The 27,330-nt window shown below is 41.2% G+C and overlaps 2 protein-coding genes across 6 annotated transcripts in view; both read right to left on the minus strand.

The window, feature by feature from the left end:
• nap1l4b (nucleosome assembly protein 1-like 4b) lies at positions 1-13,256 on the minus strand. 4 transcript variants are annotated; one of them, XM_028956175.1, is made up of 15 exons: positions 13,088-13,256; positions 8,411-8,461; positions 7,970-8,066; positions 7,600-7,741; positions 6,001-6,087; positions 5,422-5,565; positions 4,175-4,246; positions 3,956-4,095; positions 3,519-3,664; positions 3,412-3,431; positions 2,885-3,004; positions 2,757-2,792; positions 2,603-2,662; positions 1,379-1,410; positions 145-913 (listed from the first exon to the last, which is right to left on the minus strand). In XM_028956175.1, exons 2-14 carry the CDS (start codon positions 8,436-8,438, stop codon positions 1,405-1,407), a joined length of 1,098 nt encoding a protein of 365 aa, XP_028812008.1. In that variant the 5' UTR covers positions 8,439-8,461; positions 13,088-13,256; the 3' UTR covers positions 145-913; positions 1,379-1,404. The 4 variants fall into 4 exon arrangements, 3 of the variants coding, with proteins under 3 accessions (XP_028812006.1, XP_028812007.1, XP_028812008.1); XR_003742715.1 differs by having other exon boundaries at positions 134-913; positions 1,379-2,662; XM_028956173.1 differs by having other exon boundaries at positions 1-2,662.
• cars1 (cysteinyl-tRNA synthetase 1) overlaps positions 13,252-27,330 on the minus strand; it is a 16,136-nt gene continuing 2,057 nt past the window's right edge. For both annotated transcript variants that reach the window (XM_028956172.1, XM_028956171.1), the window contains 20 exons: positions 24,062-24,150; positions 23,816-23,912; positions 23,632-23,730; positions 23,388-23,537; positions 21,901-22,041; positions 21,725-21,813; positions 21,505-21,626; positions 21,279-21,391; positions 20,891-21,019; positions 20,358-20,487; positions 19,941-20,044; positions 19,750-19,847; positions 19,061-19,250; positions 18,449-18,517; positions 18,285-18,366; positions 17,789-17,869; positions 15,568-15,635; positions 14,208-14,267; positions 13,880-13,963; positions 13,252-13,799 (listed from right to left, as the gene is read on the minus strand). In XM_028956172.1, coding sequence (XP_028812005.1) covers positions 13,671-13,799; positions 13,880-13,963; positions 14,208-14,267; positions 15,568-15,635; positions 17,789-17,869; positions 18,285-18,366; positions 18,449-18,517; positions 19,061-19,250; positions 19,750-19,847; positions 19,941-20,044; positions 20,358-20,487; positions 20,891-21,019; positions 21,279-21,391; positions 21,505-21,626; positions 21,725-21,813; positions 21,901-22,041; positions 23,388-23,537; positions 23,632-23,730; positions 23,816-23,912; positions 24,062-24,150 — 2,124 coding nt within the window. In that variant the 3' untranslated portion in view covers positions 13,252-13,670. The remainder of the gene's footprint in view (positions 13,800-13,879; positions 13,964-14,207; positions 14,268-15,567; positions 15,636-17,788; positions 17,870-18,284; positions 18,367-18,448; positions 18,518-19,060; positions 19,251-19,749; positions 19,848-19,940; positions 20,045-20,357; positions 20,488-20,890; positions 21,020-21,278; positions 21,392-21,504; positions 21,627-21,724; positions 21,814-21,900; positions 22,042-23,387; positions 23,538-23,631; positions 23,731-23,815; positions 23,913-24,061; positions 24,151-27,330) is intronic.

Here is a 27,330-nt window from a genome sequence, read left to right on the forward strand (position 1 = left end):
TGTCCCATAGCATGTAGGTGCCAATTTACGCACACCGGAATGTTGCGGTCAAGATTGCATTGTTGTCAATTAGCCTGGACAAAATCTGCAGTGATGTTTGCTAGATCGGCAAATACTTGAAAACAGCAAATAAGTAGAGGCAGCAAAACAGGTTTTTTGGCAATGATGAATGTTTAATGTCATTAATAAGCGCCTGGGTAGAGGAGCAAGAGTATTTTTGTTAAAAGCCTGAACGAGCTACAATTCCACAGGGAATGGGAGAGAGAGGGAGGAGGATATCCTCTCAATGCTCAACCAAGCCAAACACAACCAGTACGTATAGTTTCCAACTAATATATATATATATATATGTATGTATGTATGTATGTATATATATATATATATATTAAAAAAACATTCTTATAAATAAACAAAACAACTGCATTTGACCCCAAAAAAGAATGTAAAAGAAAGACATTGAGAGGGTAGACATGTTTTCATGTTGGATGTTCACAAGCTGATTCTTGGCATAAAAAACCCTGAGTAGCCTATGATATCAAGTCAGAACACTCACTTGCCGCGACTTTGGACTGTGCAGAAAATCCCACTGGAAAAGGGCTACCTGGAATGTGGTGTTGTCGTGTTTGTCAAAACCAACCAGAAAAAAAAAAAACGAAAAGAAACGCCCACCCCACTCTGTTGTTAAATGCATTTACATGTGAACTCAGCTGAACTTGCAGTCCGGGGTGAGAGGCAGTCATGCATTGTTATTGATATAATAAAAGGGGATAGAAAAAAAAAAAAAAAAAAGCATTGAATTTGTGGTTTTCTGCAGAGGCCTGCTGGGTAATGCGGTCTACAGGGCTCAGTCCAGTTGTACCAAGCGTTCCAGGGGCTACTGCTGTTTACACTCAGCAGGCTGTTGGTTCTCGTTCTGAAAGAGAGCGAGGGAGAGAACAGTGAACACCACCATAACGACATTCAACACGTGGCTACGTCAGGATGTTAGCGGGTGCACACACACAACACAACAGGGTTACATATGGAAGACATAAGCACCAAACGAAGGCCATGTGACGGACAGGGGAATGGAGCGTGCATTAAGAGCAGCACACCACACACACACACAAACAAACCACTAAACATGGAGCCTCCTATATTCCTGTACACTTCACCCCCACCAACATTAAATAAATAAATAAATAAACTAGACATTCCTTTGCTGCATTTTTATTAGCCTAGACATGAGTGACCAGAGAATACATGGAGGTTTATTAAATGAAGTAACCTGGGTAATTTAAGCACACATGGGGAATGGCACATTATTGCCTAATTAATAATACAGGCACAGAGACAGACAGATGGAGACTGGAATGGACCCATGTTGTTGGCCCCTTACCTAAAAACGCATGAGGTGAGAATGACTTATGCCTGCAAACAGGGAGAGTGAGGTTTGGAAGGTCAGGATGGTGGCAGAGTAGAAAACATCCACCATCCACCAAGTAATACCATCACCACCATCATCATCATCATCAAGATACATTCAGCGCAGTTAATGGTACAGCAAGTAGGAAGGACTGGTTCTAGACTGGGAAATCTCATCAAATCCACAGCTTCCTGGTGGGATTGTTGCAACCTAAAGCTGAAATAATTTAGAAAAAAAAATATTCAAAAGGTTCCTACTGACTGAGTTCCTAGTGAGATTGAGAGCATTGAAGTGGTGTGAAAAATCCCTTTACTCAATCTTATATCTTCATTTTATGGCCGACAAGAGTGGATCAGTGACGGATCACTGACAAAGCAACAAATATTTTAAAGGTCCCCTATTATGAAAATTTCACTTAATATTAATACGAGTTCCCCTAGCCTGTATTATGGTCCTTCAGTGGATAGAAATGGTGATGGTGCAAAGAGTGCTTTGGCCATTCTGCTTTGTCCGCTTCGCGTTGCGAAGTGTTGCAGTTGCTCAGTGACTGGATGTAACAATGAGCATAAATGTATTTAGTTCAGTCACACAAAGCTCTGAACAACCAGTGTTTAATCTTATTTTTTTTTGGAAAAACAGCATACATTGTGGTTGGTGAACAGTGTTGATGACGTCATTTCTGGGAATGTCTGCTCAGCTCTCCTCCTCGTCCCGCCTATCTCCTCCTCATTAGCATTTAAAGCTACAGACACCGAAATGTCGCGTCTTGGGGAAATCTCACTGTGGGACTGGATCAAAGAGGCTGTAATTCTGCGCCAAGGCCCAATTTCGGAAAGAGACTTCAGATACAGTATTAGGGGACCACTAAGACAAATATAAAAGAAAAAAAATAATAATAGGGGACCTATAATAATCAGATATAGTTCATCATAATGATTATTTGCTGCTCTTCTACTAAATGAAAGTGGTGTCAAATAATTAAACGAAACAGAATGAAGCATAAAACATCTACAGTAATTAATGTTACTGTAAGTAGATTTTTTTTGACCAGCTGTTTAGACGATGGAATCAGATGCAGAACATGAATTCACCATCACCAGAAACCCCACAATGTGTACCTTTAACATCACTGCCATCCATCTAATTATTATAACCACAGAAAACAGATTCCTCTTCAGAAAGGAGGTTTAAACAGACCTTGTTATCACACTCTCCCTCCTCCACCTCCTCTTCCTCTTCATCATCATCATCCTGGTCCTGGAGAACAGCAGCAAATCTTTACCTTTTATGCTTTTTCCCCAAAACATCCTTCAGACACACAGCACACCACCAGACTCAGACGTGTTTTTACCTCCTCCTCCCCCTCATCCATCTCCTCCTCTTCAAACTAGAGGTGACAAGAAGGACAACAAGCATGACTCCACACAGAAAGACTTCTTTTGGACAACGGATTCAGTACAGAGGAGGACGGAGACCTACGCTCTCATCATCCTCCTGTGCCTCTCCTGTGAAGTACAGCACGGCACGGGGGACTATCCTCTCCCGGAAAAAATGTCCAATCTCAAAATCTGTGGCTAGGGTGAACTCCGAATCCTCATCCTGAAAAAATAAATATGTATTTTTTTAAAAATAATTTAAAAAAAGAAAGAGAGAGATCTTGACAAAACAAGGACATTCAACCGTGATCCTGACCTGAATCATTTCATGCTGAGTCCCCATCCGAGATTTAGAATGCTTCAACTTTAAAAATCCATATCTACTTTAAACTTTAAGATTTGTAATTTGCAGCAGTGGTTTTCTATCATTTATGACCAAGACCAAATAAACAAACAAATTATAAACAGCTATCATCATTTTTTTTTTTTTTTGCTAGGTCACTCTAATTAAACTAATTGACCTGCTCCCTTAAATTGAAAATACTTAACAAAACGCAACTTTCTGATTCCAGAATCTAAATAGAGGGGATTATATATTTTGAACAACATTAAAATGACACGTCAACTCACCAATTCTCCATCTGATGAAACTGCAAAACAAAATACATAATGTTGAAAAGAAACGCCCTCCCCTGCTGAAACCCAGGCTGCTTGATATGATGCTAATTGTCTTCTACCTTTGATGGGGTTGAAGAAGTTGAAGAAGGAGTCGTTGGGGACTTGTTTAGTGACGGTCCTCACCGTTCCTCTGCCCTTGTGCTTCTGCTTCTTCTTGATGGTTTTCACGGTCACATCCTTGCCTTTCTTCCAGTCGATATCACACCTGACCAACAAAAAATGAGCCAATTTTAATGAATTCAATGCTTAGTTTTGACTGATTGCATTAGTTATTTGTTATAATTTCATACTTTATTTGAAATATTAAAAACTGATTCTGCAAGGCTTCCTAATTAAAGCATGAAAGCACTGAAGACAGAAATATTTTATTTATCCTGACTAATCATAACAAACAATTCAATTTGGGTGTATGATCTTTTAATCTACTTATACTTAATTTCGAGTTAGTACTCCTCTCGGTGCTCAGTATTTTCTGGATTCACATGTCTGCACTCACCCTTCACAATCAACAATCTCTGGCCCTTCAAAGGAGAATGGATCATCTGGCTCTGGCTCCGACTTCATCTTGTATACTTTAGTAAGTACAGTGTTGTTAAAGTAAGTGTTCGGCTCGAAGTGAAACTCAAGTGTGAAGCTCTGTTAAGGAAATAAATAATTAAACACAACAGGAACCCAGAAAAAGAGTGAAAGTAATATTTAAACATGTTGTTCTTACCATAGGCTGTTTGGCTTCAGAGAAAATCACTTTAATATCTTGAAGATGTTTCAGAATGGGCTCATCATGTTCCTATCAGAAGAAAAAAGTTTATCACAATCAGAATTCAAAATTTTGGTCTTTAAAACACAAAATAAATGAACATTCTTTTGGTGCATTAAAAATTAAAATAGTGATGGTCTGCAACTTGAATCATCTGGCCAATCAAGTTATAATATGTTGGTCATGTGACACTTGAAACAAGTTGTATATGAAGGAAAACTTGAAGTATGGCAGTTTCTTCATTAATGTATTTGATGTAATGTATTTTTTTTTGATAATCCAATAACAGACTAAAGTAGGACTGCTATTATTGATTAATAAAGTGCCACCTGAGCTGCCAGAACAATAAATAATTTATACAAATCAGAAAATTTAACAGTTGTTTGAATGCCAGAACTTGTTCTCTACACTACACTGCAGACGTACACACTCACAAACTCTCACACTTACACACACACTCTCTCTCACTCCCTTTGTTCAGACACTTTTCATTGGAATGCAAAAATGTGAGCATGTCCACATGTCCTCAGGCTTGCTCTTTGAGGCTGTTTCCTGCTGCAGAAAACAGCCGCTCAGATGGTGTTGATGCGGCAGGGATGCAGCGGTAAGAAGAGAAGTGACTGTCATTGTGAAACACTGCAGCACACGGTGACACAGCGAAATGTGTCCTCTGCTTTTAACCACCACCCTTGGTGAAACCCAGTGTGAAAGGGGGCTCTTAACAGGCGGCACGCGTGGTCTGTTTTTGCATGTATAAAAAAAAGCCCACGTGACGTGTGGTTGTGTTGATCATGTGTACAGACCACTGCTTGCTGCCTGCGAAGTCAGGCAATAAGCGTTTAATAAAAAGGCGTGTTTAAATGCATGCGAATTATGGCCCGTATGGCCTTGTATCATTCCTCTACCTCCACTCATTTTTTTTCTTTGCTCCGCCCTGTCTATGAGGAGTCGAACTCCGCAGGCATCAGTGCACGAGAGAGACAGAGTATGTTCGCTCAACTAAAGTTTTTTTTTTAATTATCAAATCTCTCTGCGTCGCGTGACACAGTGAATCAATTCTGAAATTCGTTGCAGACTCTTTTAGACAACTTGTTTGCATGTAACACCCTTGTTTATGATCATGCTAAGAACGAAGCCAACATCACCAAACTACACAGACCATCAAGAGGTCCCCACAGATCTTTTGCAGATTAGTGCTGCCTTACCTGTAACATGTCGCTCAGCATGTCCACACTCCGAAAGATGGTGAGCCAGAAGTCTGGGATCCCCTTCATGTTCTCGTCTGATGCCTCTTCGTCCTTCTTCTCCTTTTCTTTTTCTTCCACAGACACCTTGGACTTCAGATTCTCCTGCAGAAGAGATTGCCGTTCTTTATTTCAAAGTTTAATTCATGGTAGGTGCAATTTACTAACCACCCTGTTTACAGGATGGAATCGGTTTAAGTAGTCGTGGAAAGAAAACACAAATCTTTAAGGGTTCACAAACCAAATTCAGATTTAAGTGTTTTATTACCTAAACAAGCTAAAAATGTGATTTCATAACTGCAGATGACAAGCATGTTCATTTACATGTAGTGGCAGATAACACCACATAACCCCAGTTATCATGCACATTCAGAACTGTGTGTAAACCAATCACAGAGCTAGTTTCAGATGTCATTATCTGGCCAGGGAAATTGACAAATAGTTAATAAAATTGTTTTAAAATTTTCAGTACCTGATAATTCTGAACAAACCAATTTTTTTATGATTCACGGTGCCCTTCTTACCACCTCATTTACTTACCGAAAGCTCATTTTCATCTTCATGGTCACTATGCCACTCACACTCCTCATCTGTAGGTTCCAAATTTCCAGATACTATGTCTTTTCTCTACAAAGAGAGCAACCAGAAAATAAGAACCAAGTTAATGAGGCTGACATTAACATTAAAATATAAAAAGAAATCTCTCAATTATTGAGCTCTGTAAAATAAGATCTTTCAATAAACTGCTTAACACATTTTAATAAAATGAAATAGACAGAAAAAGAAACAGAATGCTTAAAAACACAGTAATGCTTAACAAAATACAGCGGTGTTCTCAAACCTTTCCCTATTTGGTGAGATTTGGATAAGCTCATCATGTTGTAGTAATGGACATGGGGGAAAAAACAAACAAAAAAAACACACACCTACAGTACAGGCCAAATGTTTGGACATGCCTTCTCATTTAATGTGTTTTCTTTATTTTCATGACCATTTACGTTGGTAGATTCTCACTGAAGGCATCAAAACTATGAATGAACACATGTGGAGTTATGTACTTAACAAAAAGTGGAGACCTGACCTCCACAGTCACCGGACCTGAACCCAATCGAGATGGTTTGGGGTGAGCTGGACCGCAGAGTGAAGGCAAAGGGACCAACAAGTGCTAAACACCTCTGGGAACTCCTTCAAGACTGTTGGAAAACCATTTCAGGTGACGACCTCTTGAAGCTCATTGAGAGAATTCCAAGAGTGTGCAAAGCAGTAATCAGAGCAAAGGGCGGCTATTTTTCAACAGAAACTAGAAAAAAAATATATATATGAGAGTGAGCGAGAGTGATCTAGTGGCTAACACACTCGCCTATGAACCAGCAGACCCAGGTTCAAACCCCACTTGTGTCCCTGAGCAAAACACTTATCCCTAAGTGTCTCCAGGGGGACTGTCCCTGTAACTACTGACTGTAAGTCGCTCTGGATAAGGGCGTCTGATAAATGCTGTAAATGTATAAAACATGTTTTCAGTTATTTCACCTTTTCACTATAAATGAACATAACGTGTTCATTCATAGTTTTGACGCCTTCAGTGAGAATCTACCAATGTAAATTGTCGTGAAAATAGAAAAAACATATTGAATGAGAAGGTGTGTCCAAACTTTTGGCCTGTACTATACACACACACACACACATCTTTCTCTAACAATATACACCTTACACAAAGGGGTGGGCAAATGCATTCAGATCGAGAGAAGAAGCATTTAAGATGGCTGAGTGTGTTCTGACTGGTGGTTGTGTGCAGTGTTTGGAAAGGTTGAAGTGTTATATTGTGTTATATTGCACTCCAGCACAATAATGCTCATGCTGTCTAATCAGCACCTTGATATGCCAGACCTGTGAGGTGGGATGGATTATATTGGCAAAGGAGAAGTGCTCACTAAAACAGATTTAGACAGATTTGTGAGCAATATTTGAAAATGTTTGAAATGTAGAAAATGTTTCAGATCGTTAAGTTCAGCTCATGAAAAATGGGAGCACAAAAACACAGCATACAGATCAATTAAAAGCAGACAGTTTGCCAATATCTGGCAACATGAGGCCATTCCTGATAACACAGGAGAACAGAAGCACCTCAGTGAAGTTTACCTTGTCAAACAGGGGCTGGTAAAGGAAAGCATACTTTCTCTCCAGTTCATGGACCTCCTCGTAAAATTTTGCTTCTATATGTGTGCTCTTGACTTGAAGATTCCTTAAGGCATTGATTCTTCTTCTGACAGGCCTGGGTAAGCTGCAGGGAGAAGGATTTAAAATGGATAAGACTCGTTTTCAGAAACATGGATCTTCAAGATTCTGTGATCCAGTGCAGAATATCTGTACAAAATTCCATTTGGTAACGAAGTAATGAAAACTTCTTTATAATATAATCACAATTTCACTGCCTTACGAAAGGAAAGAAACCTTACATAATCACCACTTGAACTAACATTGTAGATGGTTAGAAGGTCTCATCACATACCTCTCCATGATAGAGGGACCATGAGATATACTGTCCAGTCTGTCCTGAAGGTCTGCCAGGGCCTGTGGGTTCTGCATCACCTGATCCCCCACCTTCCCTACAGATCACATTTACATGTCATGGAACCACAACATGCCACATACTGCCCTGCTGGTGCGTGTAAGGGATAGAAACGTGTTTAGTACATTTTTAGTACATAGTAATTGCCTTATCAAGATGAGAGTTGCTTACAGACTCAACTTCCAATGTCAAATCAGGGCTTCATAAAAAATTTAACATGACACTTGATCTTTATTGGGTTAAGGTAGCACATTTAAAAAGAAGAGAATATCCAATTGCACACAACATCTAAGAACTAATGGTCAATCTAATTAATACTTCATGACATCAAACATCCAGACGATAACAGCAATTAATTACAATCAGAAAGCATTTTTGTACCTTTGCCATTATTCTTATCCCCGTCCATTATGCAGCTATTGCTCCGGTTTTCTGTAGAGAAGAAAGCAGTTGAAGATGTGGTATAAAATGTATTATATCAAAATAACATGTATAGAATGCTGAAGAAAAAAAAAAAAAAAGTGGTCATAATTTGGCATATGGACATAATTAGACTACATTAGATCAGTTTGTATTCCACACCAGCAAAATGTCCAAAATATCTAGCAAAATTGTAAAAATCTGATTAATACAATATTTACAACATGATATACAGAATATGAATAAATCTATATGAAATGTGAAAAAAAAGACTATATAAATAAAGGTGATGAAAAAAGTTCACACACCCCAGGAGACCACAATAATGAAATAGTTCCCCCCTTTAACCTGTACAACTCAATTGGAAGAAAAAACCCAACAAACAAAAAAAAAAGCTAATTGAATAAGTCTGCACACCCTTAAACTAATATTTGGCAAGTCCAACGTTCCTGTAATATCTTAATAGTCAGTTATCATAAGACTCCAAAAATATATGAATTAACCTACTCAAGTAAACAAACGTGACAAGCCAAAAGCTGATATTTTTTAGAAGCATGGTATGTGGCCTGCAGTGCATTTTTTATTCTAACCTTGTGCATATATTCATTGCTGATCACTCTTATGAATCAGCCATAATTTATCCTTTGGTTTATGTTTTGCGATGAGCTGTTCATTTTTTTTTTTATTTTGCCCCACACATCACAATTCATGAAAAGCTCGCACACAGACACATTTTGACCAGGACATGGTCAGGGGGCTCAACAGGAAGTGAGATGCTGGAATGTAGAACACAGGTTCCTCAGGCTAAATTGTGAAGCTTTTTTTGATAGCTTAAACTGTCTTGAAATGGCAAGCAAACAAATTAACATGTCATTTTTGGGAAATAAAAAAAAAAATCCTAAATTACACCATTGATTAAGCAAGATAAAACTTTACACACATATTCAGACACACACCATAATTATATCCATATATGAATTTTGCCACCAACTGGCAAGATACCACTTTGCACTTTCTTTTGTTGCGCTCGAACACTATTAATCAGATTAATATTAGTGCTGCACGATTAATCTAATCGCAATCGTAATCGCGATGTCAGTCTGCGCGATTACATGAACGCAAAAAGCTGCGATTTAAATGATTAGTACATTGATTGGATCGGCAACATATCACTCATTCTCTCAAAGTTTGCGAGCTGACTGAAGTGTCACTTCAGTCGAATGTGACTGTGTTTGGTCACATGACTTTCGGTTCAGTTCAATGGAGATCTCAGATTCGTGACTCGCATAGACATATGGGTAAACGCCGCATGACGAGCTGCATCGTACGTCAACGTCGCCGCCATATTGCGATAGGCTCTGCTATGGAGAGAAATGCATAAAAATGCCTCACTCTTGTGCTGCTTGGGGCTGTACAAACCGCTGTACGCTCCAAACCAGATCCCGGGGGTTACATAGGTAAGGCTGGACAATTTACCTTGTCAAACAGGGGCTGGTAAAGGAAAGCATACTTTCTCTGGAATATATTTGGCCATTATAAAATCCCCGTTTTATAAGTCTTAACCTTAGCTAAGCTAGGCTAAGCTAGCGAAGCTATGCATTCCTGAGTTCAAGTCAGCCTCCAAACAACGTTTTGGCTAAACGTAGGCATTAACTATTTAGACTGTTCTTAGCTGTTTAGTTAACGTTTCTCAAACTTTGAAGGTTTCCTAAAGAAAATCACCTCAGTTTACAAATGTTAACCTTAGCTAAGCTAGCAAAGCTATGCATCCCTGAGTTCAAGTCAGCCTCCAAACAACGTTTTGGTTAAACGTAAGAACTATAATACGGGATTTTATAATGGCCAAATATAATCAAAACAGTTGTTTAGCCTTACCAGGGTTTGTCGTTCGACAGTAATGTAAAGAGTTTTTTGTGATTTATTTAATTTTGTAGAATATTGTATTTTGAAAGCACTGGGCATTTCAAGTTGTTATAAGTAGTTTGTATGTTTCACTTTGAAATTAAACATTTCACTATTAGTAATTTGTATGCGACTTTTCATTGATATACAAGCAAGTGTCCTTTATCATATCGCATATCGCAATATTGATCTCAATAATCGCAATATGTCTTTTTCCCCAAATCGTGCAGTCCTAATTAATATGTAATTTCAAGAGTATGAAACATGAAGTATGTAATATGATGTTCCTTATGAAGTCTTTATAAGGATTTTTTGGTATGTTGAACCTTCCCCATGAAATTTCAAATGCAGGGTACAAGCTGTGATTTTGGAGCAAACAGATTTTTGTATCCTGTGTGAATACAATTTAACCTACAAACCCCAAACCTGGTCCCCATACATGTCAATACAATCTGAACAAATTTCCAATTCAAATTCATTAGCTTAAAAGCATAAAAAAATATTTCCTTTTTACATTAAATGTGTTTTCCCACATCCCAAACAGCTCAGCTCATTAATGCAACATCCAGCTCATTAATGCAACACCAAAACTTCTGGGCATCAAGACAACATGTTCAACATTTCACACTTGTTTGACGGTGTTGGCATGGTGTTAAATCCACCTGTTACTAAGTCAGGCTGCTCTGCCACTCAGGGAGACACAGACTGCAGGTTCCCGTACATGTGTTCCTGTGTGTGAGCTACTCCAAGCTAAAATGGGCGGGGCTTAACCTCACAGGAGCAGAGGAATCAGACGGCTGACAGCGATGAACACTGCATTTGGTCAAATCTTTCTGCACACATCCATTGTTTAACAATAACATCAAAGGCGATCAATGCTTGTGGTTATATTTTTCATATTATAATCAGATGAATAATTTTTTAGTTATGTCTTTATTGTCATTGCACCAAAGCAGGATGCCACACACGTGAAAGTGATTAGTCGCACAGCACATGGTGACACATTTCACACATTCAATGAAATATAAAAAAATAAAAAAAAATAATATGTCCTGTGTATTAAACAATTACCCTTGGTGAGCAGTGGAGCAGTTTGTTGGGACGTTACCTTGCTAAGTGGCACCTCAGTGGTTCAAACAGGTGTTGTACCGAATTCTGTGACCCGTCGAACTCTAGATAGCGCTGAGATCGACAATGTGAGATCAGCCAGTTTACCGGCTAAAGGTAGTCTGAAATTGAGCCTTTATCAGAAGGTTGCTGGTTCGAATCCTGATCCGCCAAGGTATCACACGTAAAGCAGAGGACACATTTCGTTGTGTCACTGTGTGCTGTGCTGCAGTGTTTCACAATGACAATCACTTCACTTTCAAATGGTTTGGTGTGTTTGTGTTTTATTTCTATCCTACTTACAGCACAGTCACAATATCTGACAGCGCTTGTTAAATAATGTGACCCCCTGGTTCCTGTTCATGATTAGAATGATAAAAGTTGTAGTTACAGGTATTAGAGGATTAAATAAGTTACCTGAAATGGTTTGGTGTGTGTGTGTGTGTTGCATTTCTCTATTAAACCTCATTAAAATAATAACAAGGCTGCATGTTTCACTTAGTTTATTGCTCTTACACAATTAAACACTCAATAATCAATTAATTATCGTGTAGTATTGTTTTTTACATAAAGGCTTCCTTTAGCCAGTAAATGTTTTTCCGATTGTCTTCTTCGTCTTTGATCTCACGTTGTCGATCTCAGCGCCATCTAGTCACGGAATTCGACGGGTCACAGAATTCGGTACAAAACCTGCAACCTTCTGATTATGGGGGCGCTTCCTTACGCGCTAGGCCATCACTGTTTGTGCTGTTCCGCTCTTCTGTTTAACGCAGTCCGGAATAGAACTTTTTGAAGATCACAAGCAATATATAATATTTCTAGATCATGAACACGACCTAAACATCATTGACAAATCGTATGACCACGCCCACAAGTCAGCCGCTTCTGCGCAGGCGCTCTAGCGAGAACAGCGCAGTCCGATGACGCAATGCTAAAGTTAGCCCGCTGGCTATTTTTAGCCTGCGACTAGTAGTAAACAAACCCATACGAATGCTAATTTAGACAATTCGTAAATTGGAAATATGATATGTATAAAGAAATGTCAGACGGCAAGCACACGGGCAGCTGAGCCGCACGCAGAAGCAGAAAAAAAATAAAAAAAGAGCTGGGCGGTGCCACAGTTCCGAAACCAACAACTAGCTAGCAGGCTAATGCTAACCAACAGCACCGCGAACCCATGTCGGCGTTTTCTCACACAAAAAAAACCTCGGCGGCCCGTTCAGCGTGAGCCGCGTCCGACACCCGCCCTTCCCGCACGCCCGGTGTTGGAATTCGTGCTAAAAACCGCGAAGCTGTGCGCGGTTGCGTCCAAAAAAAAAAGTACGACTCTCGAACCCGGTTTCTATTCTAAACCATTGAAGCGCTACACGTGAACGGCTGCGTTGTCCGTGTAAACATGGCGCAAAACCGAGCGCTAGTTGTCGAATCCTCCTGGGACGGCTGACAGTGAACGTGACGCGTCGCTAGAGCTCGTTCGGAGTTTAGAAACCTGTGCCAGTCTGCGCGCCGCGTCGTCTCCGCCGTGCGACTCGGACCAGAGAGACCCGGGTCGCGCTGGAGCGAGTGCCGGGGCAGGGACGGTCCGGAGGCCGAGTGGCGTGGTGTCCGTGTGCGTGTCTGGCCGCTTACCTCCGCGCAGCGCTGCTCCGGCGGTCCCGTCTCGATCCCCGGCGCGGCGCGGCGGCAGGAGCGGAGTTAACGCTGATAGGTCCGCGGCGGCCGCCCGCCCAGACGTGCGTTCTGACGCCAAATAGCCGCGAATGTTGGCAAGCGCAGTAAACAGTCCGAGCGAAGCCGTTTGAAGTTTTATTATAATGCGTATTATTAAACAACATTTATTCCTATGCTTTAATCTACACACTATGGCACGATACCGTTTCTTGAATGTAACATTTTGCAATCATATAAAACATCAATTTGCATCAGAATCTCTTCAAACTTCTGTCATTCCTTTTAATCAAATATTGTCCAACCATTTAACACTCATCACCTTTTCCTCTTCAATAACTATTACACCAGAATAAATGGAATTGTGTGCCGGTAATGTCCCGGCAGTGCAGGGGAAAACGCACAGCCCATGCTCAGTCCCTGGACACAGACATTACAGGGGTCAGATTCTCTGGCCTCCTCTGCACAAGCACAACAGGACATGGTCAGAGGACACAGAATGGGCGGATTTGCAGTGCCGGGTCAGCTCCATCTCCCAGCATCCTCAGCTGCCGTTCTGGCTCATCTGAAGGTAGTCGTTGTACAGCTTCTCTTGGACTTCGTAAAGCTTGCGCAGTTTCTTGATCTGCCCTTTACTGATCTCCTTGCCTTCGGAATCGTGTGTGGGGAAACCCTGGATGCAAAATAAACTTGATTACAAATGTTTTCCATACACAGTGCAGGAGAAGCTGAACAAATGCCAGAGAGCAGAACCTTGTCATCAAAGGCGGAGTACTTGTCCAATTCAGAGCGGAACATCTCACTGGGAGGAATCTTCATCTTGGCCAGTTTAGCCATCTGTGCGAAAAGAAAAAGGCAGACTCTCTCTGTTCAGTACTGAAGTGGGTAGAGCTGGGGTGAGTACGTTTCTGATTTCATGCAATCAGGCCAAAATGTTTCTTTTTGAATGCTTGCGACTCATTTATGTGAACATTTTGATCCATTCAACCTGTTTTTATGTTACAAAATTAGGTTGGAGTTAAAATCAGGGTATGGGAATGTGGTGGCTCAATATATAAAACTATACATATGATTCCTTCACCTCTTGTTCCTGTTTCTTCCTGGCTGCATCTTCCTTCTTCCTTCTCTTTTCTTCCTCCAGCTGAGGAACAAGGACAAAGTTCTGTCAGAAAACTGTAAAATGACCCCCCCCCCTTTAAATATATATATATTTTTAATCCCTTTCAATTCATTGCCCTCTGAGGGCCTTCACATTTATGCATCTAGAAATGGTAAACCGGAAATCTTCAAGCACAAAAATATGTAGAAGCCAAGTAAAATGTGAAATCATGTATTTACAGAGCAACATAAATAAAATCTGAAATCTAAACTTAAACAGTTTGTTCCCATCTGCCATTCTGATTGGATTAGAGGAATCCTAGGAGTGGAAATATTATGATGCATCTCTTTAAATATCATTCCGCCATATTACTTAAGAGAAGATGCCCGGCCACTGCCTGTAGGTCACAGTTATTTCATTCATCTGAAGAATGTCGGCTTCACCTCGATACATCTAACATATGTCATATTATTTTTGGTCTGAAACATACATGACGAAAAAGTTAGGACAGACCTAAATTTATCTTGCATTTTTTTTTATTATAGAACAAAACTGAAGACACATGACTAATGACACAAGAGAGGTTTGTAATCAACAGAAAAACTGAGTTGAATATTTGAGTGTGTCCAAATCAGGGAGCTTTTGCTGTGATGGCAGCATTTCACACTTGTCTTCTCTCCTCCACCTTAAGTTAGAAAACGGGTAAAAAGAGGCAACTCTGAAAAAAACTGATTAAATCAAAATCTCCATCTCCTGCTACAAAAAAAAAAAATACTGAAAGTGTTTCTTGCATTAGATTCTTCCAAATGAGTCCATCTTAGTCTCCATAACCACCAAAAGAGTAGGTGCGTCCAAACGGTTGACTGTGTACTTACCCGTCCATACTGACTAAGCAGCCAAAAGGCAACCATTGCAACATGATGGCCTCACCTACACATAATAAAGGCCTTTCAATTCATTGCCCTCTGAGGGCATTCACATTTCTGCATCTAGGAATGGTACACCGAAAATCTTCAAGCACACAAAGTGTTGCTGTGATGTAGAGCACAGCAGGTGGAGTAGTAACTCAAAACAGGCCCAACACTTGCCAAATGAAACCCGATTCCTCCCAATATACTCCGAAGACCCATTGCTCATATCGGCGCACCACAAATAGCCAGATACATTTTTTATGACTGTGTCTGGGCTCCCATGATCATTTTCTTTTTCTCAGCTCTGTCGAGGCATTAAGATGCTTTTTCCATTGAGCCAGATGGCTATCATCTTACAGCCAATTCAAGATAACTTCTGGTCAGACCACAAACCAGCTGCTTAAATGAGATCTGTCCATCAACGCGGCTACCTTTCTCTTCTCCTCCTTCTCCTTCAGCAGGGTTTCACGGTCCACCAGCTTCATCACGGTGGGAAGTCCTGGTCAAAATACATCAAGACAGAGTTCTTTTAGAAGTTCTCATTAACTGTAAGTTTGTGTCACACATGGAAATATAAAACAGTATCAGGTTTTCTAAATTTCACTGAGCAAGACACTTAACCCTGAGTGTCTCTGCTGATTGTAAGTCGCTCTTGATTATATATTTAGATTTATATAGACTCAATGCAGATTATCTAAAGGAACATAAAATGGCCTACGGAACAATGCAATCAGGTATAATGATTGCCTTCCAGCCTACAATATCAGAATCCATTTAATAACATAGTTTGTGGTGCATAAGTGGTTAAATAAAATGTTAATTCTGAAAGTTGTTATAAAGAGGTCAAATTTTAATTATCCAATATCTGTGATTTTCCTCAATTGCAGCATGTGGGCGGTTGCTGTTGGACAAGCTCTGGACAAAATTATTGCTTTGTATGACATACATAACTCCAATGATGTTTTCAACATTAAAGAAATTTATAGTAATTGAAGTAAATACTACAGCAGCAGAAGCAGGTGAGAGAATTTTAGATCCCCTCTCCTCTCCACAGTCAGTTTAATCTAGTTTAGTCTCTGCATTGAAAGGGCCTCCAAATACACCTGTACCAAACAGGAAAATCCAGCAGACCTCTCTTTTTGAATCATCTGATTCACCACACTATTTAAAAAAAAATACAATCTTCTGACAAAAATTATACATTTCTAGAATATACAGCGGGGAAAATAAGTATTTGATACATCAGCATTTTTATCAGTAAGGGGATTTCCACCAGATATAGCACTCAAGCCAAATATTGAATTCATACAAAGACATCAGACATCTTTTTGTTAAAGACAAATGGTCTTTAAATCTTAAAGGATCCTTAGGCCTCTTTTATGAACTTTGATCTTCAGTTCTCTCTGTAGACTTTCTATGGGATTTAGGTCAGGTGTTGACTGGGCCATTCAAGAAACTTGACATTCTTTCTTTGAAACCAAAGTGTTTGGGATCATGGTCTTGCTGAAATGTTCATCCTCTTTCTGGTAAATGGCATCAGATTTTTTTATTCACAGTTTATTAACCCGGTACATTTCTCCATTCATCCTGCCTTCAATAATATGAAGACTGCCAGTACCCCTTGCTGAAAAGCAGCCCCAAACCATGATGCTTCCACCTTAACTGTTGGTATGGTGTTCTTGGGGGGCAGTGGGGGGCAGTGGCTATTCTTCTCTAAACATGGTGTGTAGAATGATTGCTGCCAAAAAGTTACATTTTGCTTTCATATGACCATACTATAGTCTCCCAATCCACAGGCTTCACCAAATGCTGTTTTGCAAACTTTAACCGGGCTTCAACATGCTTATTGTTCAGCAATGGACTCTTGCGTGGTGAGAGTGCACAGATGCCATGTCAGTTCAGTGCATTGCTCATGGTCTACTTTGATACAACAGTACCTGCTGATGCAAGGTCTTCCTGAAGTCCCGCCCAACTGGTTGTGGCTCTTAAGAGAACTCTCGTGATTAATCGTTGGACTCCTTGGACAGAGATCTTACATGGAGCACCCGATTATGGCCGGTGAACTGATGCTATTTCCATTTCCAGATAATGGCCCCCACAGTGCTCACAGGAACATTCAGCATTCTGGAAACACGCCTATAACCATTCCCATCAGAATGCTTTTCAAAGATAAGATTATGAAGACCTTTGCTTTTTTTTTTCTTTGCTTTTACCCATCAGGAAGTCTTTCCTGTGTGCCGCCTGTATAATGAGAAGCCTTTATAGGCCAACAGGTAGGACTAAAGCATCTGATATCAATTAGTCCTGATAGGGGGCAGGGTTTCTCTCTCAATACTGACAGATTTTAGGTGATCTCCTAGGTGCCATTTCACTTTTTTTATTATGACTCAACATGCATACTTAAATGTTCTGATTTCTTTCTAAGAATTCAATATTTGGCTTGATTGCTGCATCTGGTGGAAATTTTGTGTCAATAGCCCACTTACAAAACCCCTTACTGATAAAAATGCTGGTGTGTCAAATACCTCTTTTCCCCGCTGTATGTAAATGCTTCAATTTGGAAAAAACTCTACTTAATGGGGATGTAATTTTACGAATGACTACAAATGAAAAGTTCTATTTCAGGCAATGTGTTAATATAAGGGGAGTTACCTTCATGGTCCTCTAGCCGGACACCGAGGTCAGGTAACGTTTCGTCACGCACTGAATCACACAGCTTCAGGATGTCTGTCACTATAACACACAGACATTTTTTATATAATGCACGAAGACATAGTACTAGGCTCGTCACATTTTTGACTGAGATATAAAATATTTCCAGACCTCTATAACGCTTTTAGCTGTAACCGGTTACAGCAGCGACACACTTTTCAGACTAATCAGTCTTCATTGACAATAACTCAAAACTCAATAAACTGGACAAACATAGGCGTATTAAAGTTTTAGGAAAAGTAACAGTAAAAGCACTGTTTGTAAAACCACAGGCCTGATGTTTGTACTTTTAACACGATTTCAAATTGAATCAAATAGTATAGTATAGGCAATATAGCCTGCCCAGCTAAACAATTTTATTTGGCAATTTACTTTTAAAAGGGTTTTACACTTTCTAAGACACAGAGGACACAATACTGCAATGTGAGGCACTTACCTTTCTGCTCCCGAGCTATCTTCCTCACACCTTCCCTGAAGTCTGAAAGGACCCTAAGATAGGGCATCACAGTGCTCTCCAGCTGTAACACACCACATCACATTCAGCCTACCAGCAGCAGTCATCAGGTGTGACTACGCTGCTCTTCATGTGTCTGTACTCACATCAGCGCTTTCCCCGTTTCCTCCTACAGGGAAACCAATGGCTTCCGTCCCTTCAATTGCACCAAATGTCTGATAGAGAGGAACACAAGATTCAGCACAATGAAAAGAAACATTAGGACGTCTGACAAAAAAACATTTCAAAAACAGAATGGCACACATTATAAAGCACTGCATAATCCATTGCAGAATGTCCCGAGCCCAGAAGACAGAATCTGACCCGACCTGACAAGTACAGCTTTTTTAACGCTTTTTTTTTTTGCCCACATTACAAGCACTATACTAAGAGGGAACAAAGTGTTCCCAGCCTCCATTTTCACCTCTCTCACATGACAATTAAAATGCATCACCTAACAATGGTGGCTGAAAATTCCAAATCAAATAAATATTTAATACAAACAGCTTTGCTGCAAATGGAAAGGATAGGCACTATAGATTGGATGTTTGAGTTTGCTCGTGAGCTCAAGCGTTCAGATGTTAGTGTTTGTTCGTGAGTTCGACTGGACCGGACCAAAATTATAGAAATTGAGCCCAAACCCTGCTCTAATGTATTACTCAATCATAAGACAGTTCTGGAAAAACAACATTATCTCTCAAGCACAGACCAAGCCTCACCTTCAGCATGTCAGTCAGATAGACGGCGATGGTCTGCAGCAGCGTGCGGTTGGGCATCAGCCTGGCACTCTTCCTGCTGGCCATGTACGAGTTGCTGTGGCTCACCAGTGCCCGCATCTCCTCCAGCGCTGTGCGTGTGTCAATGTTATCGCACAGGGCCTCGTGCACAGCGGACCTCTTCCCATAGAAACTGTGCAAAGACACATGAAAGTGAAAGTGAAGTGATTGTCACATGTGATACACAGCAGCACAGCACACGGTGCACACAGTGAAATTTGTCCTCTGCATTTAACCCATCACCCTGAGTGAGCAGTGGGCAGCCATGACAGGCACCCGGGGAGCAGTGTGTGGGGACGGTGCTTTGCTCAGTGGCACCTCAGTGGCACCTTGGCAGATCGGGATTCGAACCGGCAACCCTCTGATTACGGGGCCGCTTCCTTAACCGCTAGGCCACCACTGCCCCCTGGCATGTCTAAAGAAGCTTAAATATTATTAAAAAGATGCTTTAATATTATTTTAATATGACTGCAACAAAATGAAATTCACAGAAGTTGGTGCTAATATGGACAAAATATCATGTGTTACTAATGGCACAAATGATCCAAAGTTTTTAGGTAAAGTGACTGCATACAGTGATTTATTTATGCTGGATCTGACTCATTGTCATGAAAGGCCCTTTATGTGCTCACCTTTTATTGAGATCAATCTCTGCAGCTTCCCACTTCTCAAACTGGCCCGTGATGTCAGTAGGTGTCCTCAGGATGTCTTTCACGTTCAAGAAGAACTCCTGCAATCATGTGACGCATGTACTGGATTATTAGGATTCTAAATTGATTTCCCCCTTCTAAATCCCTTTACGAATTTGGTACAAGGGACTCACATTCAGGAACTTCTCATACTGGATGGCGGACTCCATGGTGTTGTTGGAGTAGTCCAGAGTGTCCTTCCATGAGTGCATGAGGAAGGCCAGGCGGAGCTGCCGTGCTGGAAAGGCACAAGCAAACATGTGGGCAACTTCAAACTCCCAAATGATGAAAGGATAACTAGCGGTTGCACACATCAGGGACTAATGTCATCGCCATCTCTTCCACACAAGATCAAAATCAGTGCAAATCAACTGGCAGGCTTATGAAACTTGATTTTTTTAAGTGTTTTTAAGCAATGTTCCCAAACACAACAACTCTACCAACTTCACCAATTCTGCAAAGGAGAGTACTCAAATAGCCAGCCATAAATAAATCCTCTGCAAACAGTCACTCTACACCCAGAAGATGCCAACTTCCCACGCCCACATTACCTGTGTTTTTAGCCAGTGCGTCTTTAATGGTGATGAAGTTCTTCAGCGATTTGGACATTTTGCAACCAGCAATGGTCAGGTGGCCAGTGTGCAAGAAGTAACGGACCCAGTGGTCATTCTCAAAGTAGGCCTATGAAAAAAAAATTCATATACAAGGGATTACAAAAACATCATATTAGAAAACCATTAAAAAAACAATTGGAGATATGACAATTTCAAGATATAGTAAATTCATGTTTCACATATTACAAAGGACACCGAGCATTACTGCAGCACCCAGGTTTGATGGAGCATATAATTTACAGTGTGTCATTAATACAGTCTATATTTTACATGGAATATTTATGTACCGTTTCACTGATTTATCTATCATGTGTGATGGCTGAATATCCTTGTGCATGTCACAGGAGGCCCAGTTTCCTTCCATCAAGTGTTCTAACTACACACTGCGTGTTTCGGCCAAATCCAAAAAATACTAGTCCTATTTGCCCCCACATCAACGTCACCTCTGGGTGCTCACTACAATCCCTTACCTCAGACTGCGCCAGCTCATTATCATGATGAGGGAACCGCAGATCAAACCCCCCTCCATGTATGTCCATAGACTCACCCAGAATGGACCCAGCCATGGCAGAGCACTCAATATGCCAACCTGGCCGCCCCTAACACATAAGAGAGCAAGAGAGTAGTCATGGATACAAGAAACACACACACATGGTTTTTTTTTCATTATTTTAAACATATTACTTTGAAAGAAGTAATTTAATGGGTATAATGGGCAGAGGATGTGGGGAAATCCATTATTTTAGTCAAATGCAGCTAAAGAAGTATGGAGGTTTACATGGACCCGGTTGGCTTGAATACTGTACAGACAAAAACAACCCCTAATGCATCCATAATAACAACATTACTGATCTTCACCTTGCCCCAGGGAGACTCCCAGGATGGTTCACCAGGTTTGGATGCCTTCCACAGGGCAAAATCGTTCTGTGAGCGCTTCTCACTGAGCCTGTCTGCTGAGATGCTCAAGTCTCCTGCAAACCAAAGACCAGTCAGTAAAGTCCAGTTACCACCTTCCACGTTCATTACCATTTCTTCATGAACCATACTAGATGAAAATGCTATTACTTTTTAGCTAAAAACATACCTTCTCCCTCTTCAAGAGCTTTTTGGTCCCCAACTGCCTCTGGCACTAGCTTGGCGTACGAGTGATTGTGGCTGGAGTCAAACTTTGCCGTGTCAAAATACACAGAGCCATTGGATTCATACCTGCCAGTGAAGAGCAAGCGAGACTCTGTCGGTCTAACACCACGCCCAACTCTTTTCAACTCCTCATGACTAACAGAAAAAAAAATAATAACACTCACCCATAACCGTTGTCCACAATCTTCTTGACAAAGTCCACAATCTCTGGAACATACTCACTGACCCGTGTGAGGACGTCTGGGGGAAGAACCTGTGAGTAATGGAGAGGATCAGGAAATCATGGGTCTCGTTGCTGTGTGCTCTTGGTGCTTGTGATTTGCTTTTTTGGTTTTCTTACGTTTAGAGCTTCCATGTCCTTGTGGTATTCTCCCTCCCAGTACTTTGGCAGAAGCGAGAAAATTGAGTTTTCAGTCACCTGACTGCCAAACTGGGAATCCAGCCAGTCAGAAAGCAGATCTTTGGCCTCCTCCAGCAAAACCTAGTGAAATATAAATAACAAAGACATATAGTGAAGTGATTATCATTTTGAAACACTGCAGCACAGGACACACGGTGACACAAAGAAATGTGTCCTCTGCATTTTATCAATCACCCTTGGTGAGCAGTGGGCACCCATAAGAGGTGTGTGGTGTAAGATTGGGCATCGCAGGACCATGCTTTTGTTTTGCATAGCGACCGTCTACAAGGAGAAATGTGACATTCCTGTGCAAATTGTTGTGCATGAAGATTCAGCACCTCTGTTTCACAAGCCTTTTTGTCGGACGGCCTTTTGCCGACGTGTGAGGTGTTGGCCGTCGGGACCGCCTACCCTCTTTGTCTTGCGCAGACGGGAGGCCCCCAAGCCAAACGTGTAAAGTGTCGGCTGTCAGAACCGCCCACTCTCTTTGTCTTCCCCACATGGGAGGCACCGGGGGCGTGACATCAGAAACAACAGGTTCTGATTGGTCTGTGACAACTTCCTGTAGGCCAGTGACAACTTCCTGTAGGCCAGGGGTATAAAGGTCTGCTCACATGTGGGGAAGGGACTTTTTTTCTTTACTTTTTCTTTCCCAGCTGTCTTTCCATCAAAACCAGATCTTCTGGTTTTCGAGCCTGCTCTATCATCTCATTTCTCATGGCTCTGCCTCTTTCTCTCTCTCCCTTTACCTCTTTCTTCTCATTTTTGTTTTCTCTGTAACCTTGGTACCTTTTTACATTCAATATTCAGACCACGGTCTTTTTTACAGTGGGAACTAGGGGTGGGATTGGCAAAAGTCTCATGATACAATACGCATCACGATACATGGGTCTCAATACAATAATATCACGATATATTGTGATACTGTACATATTGCGATATTTTAGATCTGTGTGGATCACATTACATTAATAATTCAGCCAAAGCGACTCAGAACTGAATTTTGTATACAAAAATATTGATATTTCATGTCCCTGTATGGATATGAAACAACCAAATAAAATATCACGATTATATATTGCTGTACGGGTATTTTCTAACACCCCTAGTGGGAACAGTACTTTGCTCAGTGGCAGTTTGAGATTTGAACCGGCAACCTTCCATTTACGAGTCCACTGCAACCCTACCTACTCAATTCAGAATTTTGTCCAAATTCACCTAATTTATCAAACATTCATATAAAATCTATAAAATGTGTAGCATTGCAGTCAATAAAAGGGTTACTATGAAAAAAAAATTCTACTGTTACTACAGCAGACAGTTAACAAATAACCTTATGGGCATAATAATATGAGTTCTTATTATGTTTTTATTGTTATGATAACCCTCCAAGGTGAGACTCTCACAGTGGTGTGTGTTAGGCCCACCTGAGCATGATTCAGAAGGACAGCATCTGAAGTGCCACTCTCCACTGCCCCCTGCAGGGGACCCAGGGCAGCACTGACTGCCGAGTCCAGCTTCTCAAGCATCTGCTTCTTATCCGGATCCGTCGTCTCAGCCAGTTTTGCCTGGAAAGGCTAAAACAAAACATTTTTTTAAATAAATTTCCTCATACAATCTACACCCTGCAGAAGAACATTTTTCAAGAGCTATAACCTAGCTAGCCCTTACCTCCCTGGATGTCAGCACATCCTTCAGGATCTGGGAGGCAGTGGGCTTCTTCTGCCTGTACTGCTCTAGAAGGTAGTTCTGCCGGGCTCTCCTGATGATCTGTTTAAACACAGAGAGCAGCTTTACTGAGCACAACCAGTATCTAACAGTCCATGGTTCACAGCTGGGATTAGCGGCTCCTTACTTTGTCATCAATGTCAGTGATGTTCATGCAGTAGAAGACATCATATCTGAAATAGTTCATCAGGATCCGACGGAGAATGTCAAAAGAAATGTATGATCTGTGGGCAATCAGAATAATTTCAGTTCAGCATACAGCAGATGAAACAAGATGAACTATACCCCATATCCTGGAGGTCTTATGCAAGGTATGAAGAGTTTATTACTCATTTAGGCAGGTGAGAGGGGGTAAGACCGGTGGATAGTTTACCTGGCATGACCCATGTGTGAGGCATCATACACAGTCGGCCCACAGCAGTACCAGAGAACTCTTTTCCCATTCTGAGGCACAAACACTTCCTGCAGCGGGAACACACAGTAAACATAACAGCAAAGTGCAAGAGTAGATTGAGAGATTTTGGCAGAAAAATAAAGCAATAAAGCAATAAGAAACAAAGGGGAGAGAATGTGGCATTTTTTTTCTGACTGGTGACAGTCCACTTCTTTACTTTCTGGTCCACCACTGCCCCAACTTATCCATATAGTTTAAATATCTGCCTGAATGCTACACAATGACAACTAGTGTTGTCAACATACCGAAATAATATGTAGCAATATAACAAATGCTAGGGTTCCCTCTTTCACTCTCTCTTGCTGAGCTCACTGTACATCCTGCACAGCCATGAATTCCAAATAAATCAATTCCAGCCAGATTACTACAAACAGGTATTCCAGCACACACAGAATGAACACAATCCCTTCTGTTTTGATAAAATATCTACTTCGGGGTGTCTGCAGATTTCAAGGTGTGTCATGCTGGGGTTGTGCCGAGTCAGCCACAGTCAGACGAGAATTAGGGTAAAATCTCTAGAAGTTACGTTCTTCAGATTAGACATGCCTTTACATCATGTGTGCGCCACTTCATCAAACAAAATGTAAAAGGAGCTTCAGGTGGACAGAGGACAGTCATTTGACAAGAGTCTGAGAATAATAAGCATGCAACTACACAAGTCAAAGATGAACAACTATCATACAATGATGCAGCAAATGGGTGTACGGTGTACTCATCTCAGTGTTTGCTACCTGCTACCAAAAGTCTAATAAGAAACTGAATAAAAGCCTTCTGTAAATATTACATTTGTCTACATTCATGTTTTCACTCAGTAGCTCTACACAAATAATGCGAATGTTTGCTATGAAATCCTTTGAAGACCTGGTTTCAGCCTACCGGGGGAAACAGGTCAGTGGATCAGGAAGTGAATATGGACCTCAACGCCTTGACAGTCCCAGAACTTATGCCAGGACCCTGTTTGTTGACCTGTTAGTTAGGCTTTTGTCACCATTGTGCCTAATCTCCTCTCCTCCAAACTCCCCCAGCTCAACAGGTCACCAGCTAGTTGCAAGTGGATGACCAGCTTCCTGAGAGACAGGAAGCAGCTAGTAAGGCTGGGAGAGACCCCTGGTGCCCCCCAAGGACATGTCCTGTCCCCACTGCTCTTCTCCCACTATGCCAATGACTGCACCTCCAGGAACTCGGCTGTTCATCTCCTGAAGTTTGCAGACGACACCACAGTCAGTGGACTGTGATTCAGGATGGTGATGAATCCACATACCGATCGGAAGTTGAGCGACCCCTGCTCAGGTGCAGTCAGCACAATCTGGAGCTGAACAGTGTTCAACAGTGTATCTCAACACTGCTCCCTCTCACTATATCAGACAGCCCATTGTCTTCTGTCGAGAACTTCCTGCGTACTACCATTTCCCAGGGCCTGAGGTGGGAGACCAACATCTCCTTCATCATCAAAAAAGACCCAGTAGAGGATTTACTTCCTGAGGCCCCAGAGACAGTCCAGTCTTCCACAGTGTCCCCCTGATCCGTCTGTGTCCCCTCTGTCCTACGTCTAGACCTGAACTAGGAAAAGGGCAGGGAAAATAATCACCGATCCCTAAAACCCTGGACAGAGACCTGCTTACTGGCAGACAATCTAGGACCAGCCGACACAGGATTCAATATTAGACCATATTGCATATTGTTGTTTTATACTGTTGTGCTTGACAGACACCATTGACTGGAATCAAATTCATGTACGTGTTCGCTCATGGAAACTGGCCAAAGATGGTGGTGAAACTCTTTAAGATACTGGTGTGGTTGCATGGAGCATTAGCGTGCCATTTTCATGAATGGCTGCAAGACATCCTATGTGACTGTGGCTATGATCCACATGCACACAGGAACATATCTCATCGGGTATTTTCTCATCATATCACCTATCTTGCAATGTTTGAGACAACATGTGTACCATCTGGCAGACACAGTAGACATAGATAGTGAATGCAGATATGCAATCATCATATATTCCTGCCACTGTCCCACAGTCTAGGCTTGAAGTGCTCCTATTATCACCTCACAGATCTTTAAAATCCCAGACACAGTGGCCAGATCTGATGAGCATCAAACAAAGCAAATAACTAAAATAAATAAATAAATAAAATAGCAATCTGCATTGTTTTTGTTTTGTTGTATCGGGTGAACAGGAGTCCATATTAAAGTTTCAGCATACATGTTCTAGACCAGCAGTTCCCAATGTGTATCTGTTTACCAAAGTGACATGCATAAACAGTAACACACCCAAAAGGATCACCAAAACTGTATAATCCTGAACAAAAGTTAGGTGCACCGAATGTTGCATTTGCATTTAAAGCATTGCATTTAACAACGCAGTTCACTTTTTTCACTGCCCATTTAGGCAATATTGACTTGTAAATTATTAACTAACATAGCTGTTAACAAAGTTCTTTATTTGAAGCACAATTCTACAATAAAGGTAACTTCCTGAAAGTGTTGCAAGATAAATTAAATTTTAAAAAATCTAAATAAAAAATTTCGCTGCTTTGGTTCGCAATATTGGAACCAGTGATGTGCTTTTCCACAGAAAAAAATGGGTTCTGGTGCCCAAACTGGCCTATGAACCAGAAGTCCCAGGTTCAAATCCCACTTACTACCATTGTGTCCCTGAGCAAGACACTTAACCCTAAGTGTCTCCAGGGGGGACTGTCTCTGTAACTACTGATTGTAAGTCACTCTGGATAAGGACGTCTGATAAATGCTCCAAATGAGTGATTGGTAGCTTTAGAAGAGAAAATGGAGAACAAAAGGTCGGTAACATGAGGTGCTGAAGAAATTAAAGCTCTTCTAGCTATTTGCACGTCCACAGAAATAAAGAAATAATGGAAGAACTTAAAGTTGCACGCATCACACAAATAAAAGAAGTGGCTATTGTAAAAGTTGGAGTGGTGGAGGTTTCTATCCCAATGTAATGGATTCTGTGCTGGGTTTTCTGGTTAGTAGGCATGACCTGTGACATATTATCATGCCCCTCCTGCTGAGCTCCCGTATAGCGTGGTGCTCGGGTGGTTACTAGTTCAGCACCGGCCTGGCACTGGGAGCAGTGTAGTGGGAGCAGTGTAGTGGGACATCAATGAGCCACGCGGCCCTCTGCTGGTACCCAAAACATTGAAGGTCACAGCTGGGAGCAGCTT

Source organism: Denticeps clupeoides, chromosome 16 (genome assembly GCF_900700375.1).
Source record: "Denticeps clupeoides chromosome 16, fDenClu1.1, whole genome shotgun sequence".
In the NCBI taxonomy this organism is placed as follows: domain Eukaryota; kingdom Metazoa; phylum Chordata; class Actinopteri; order Clupeiformes; family Denticipitidae; genus Denticeps; species Denticeps clupeoides.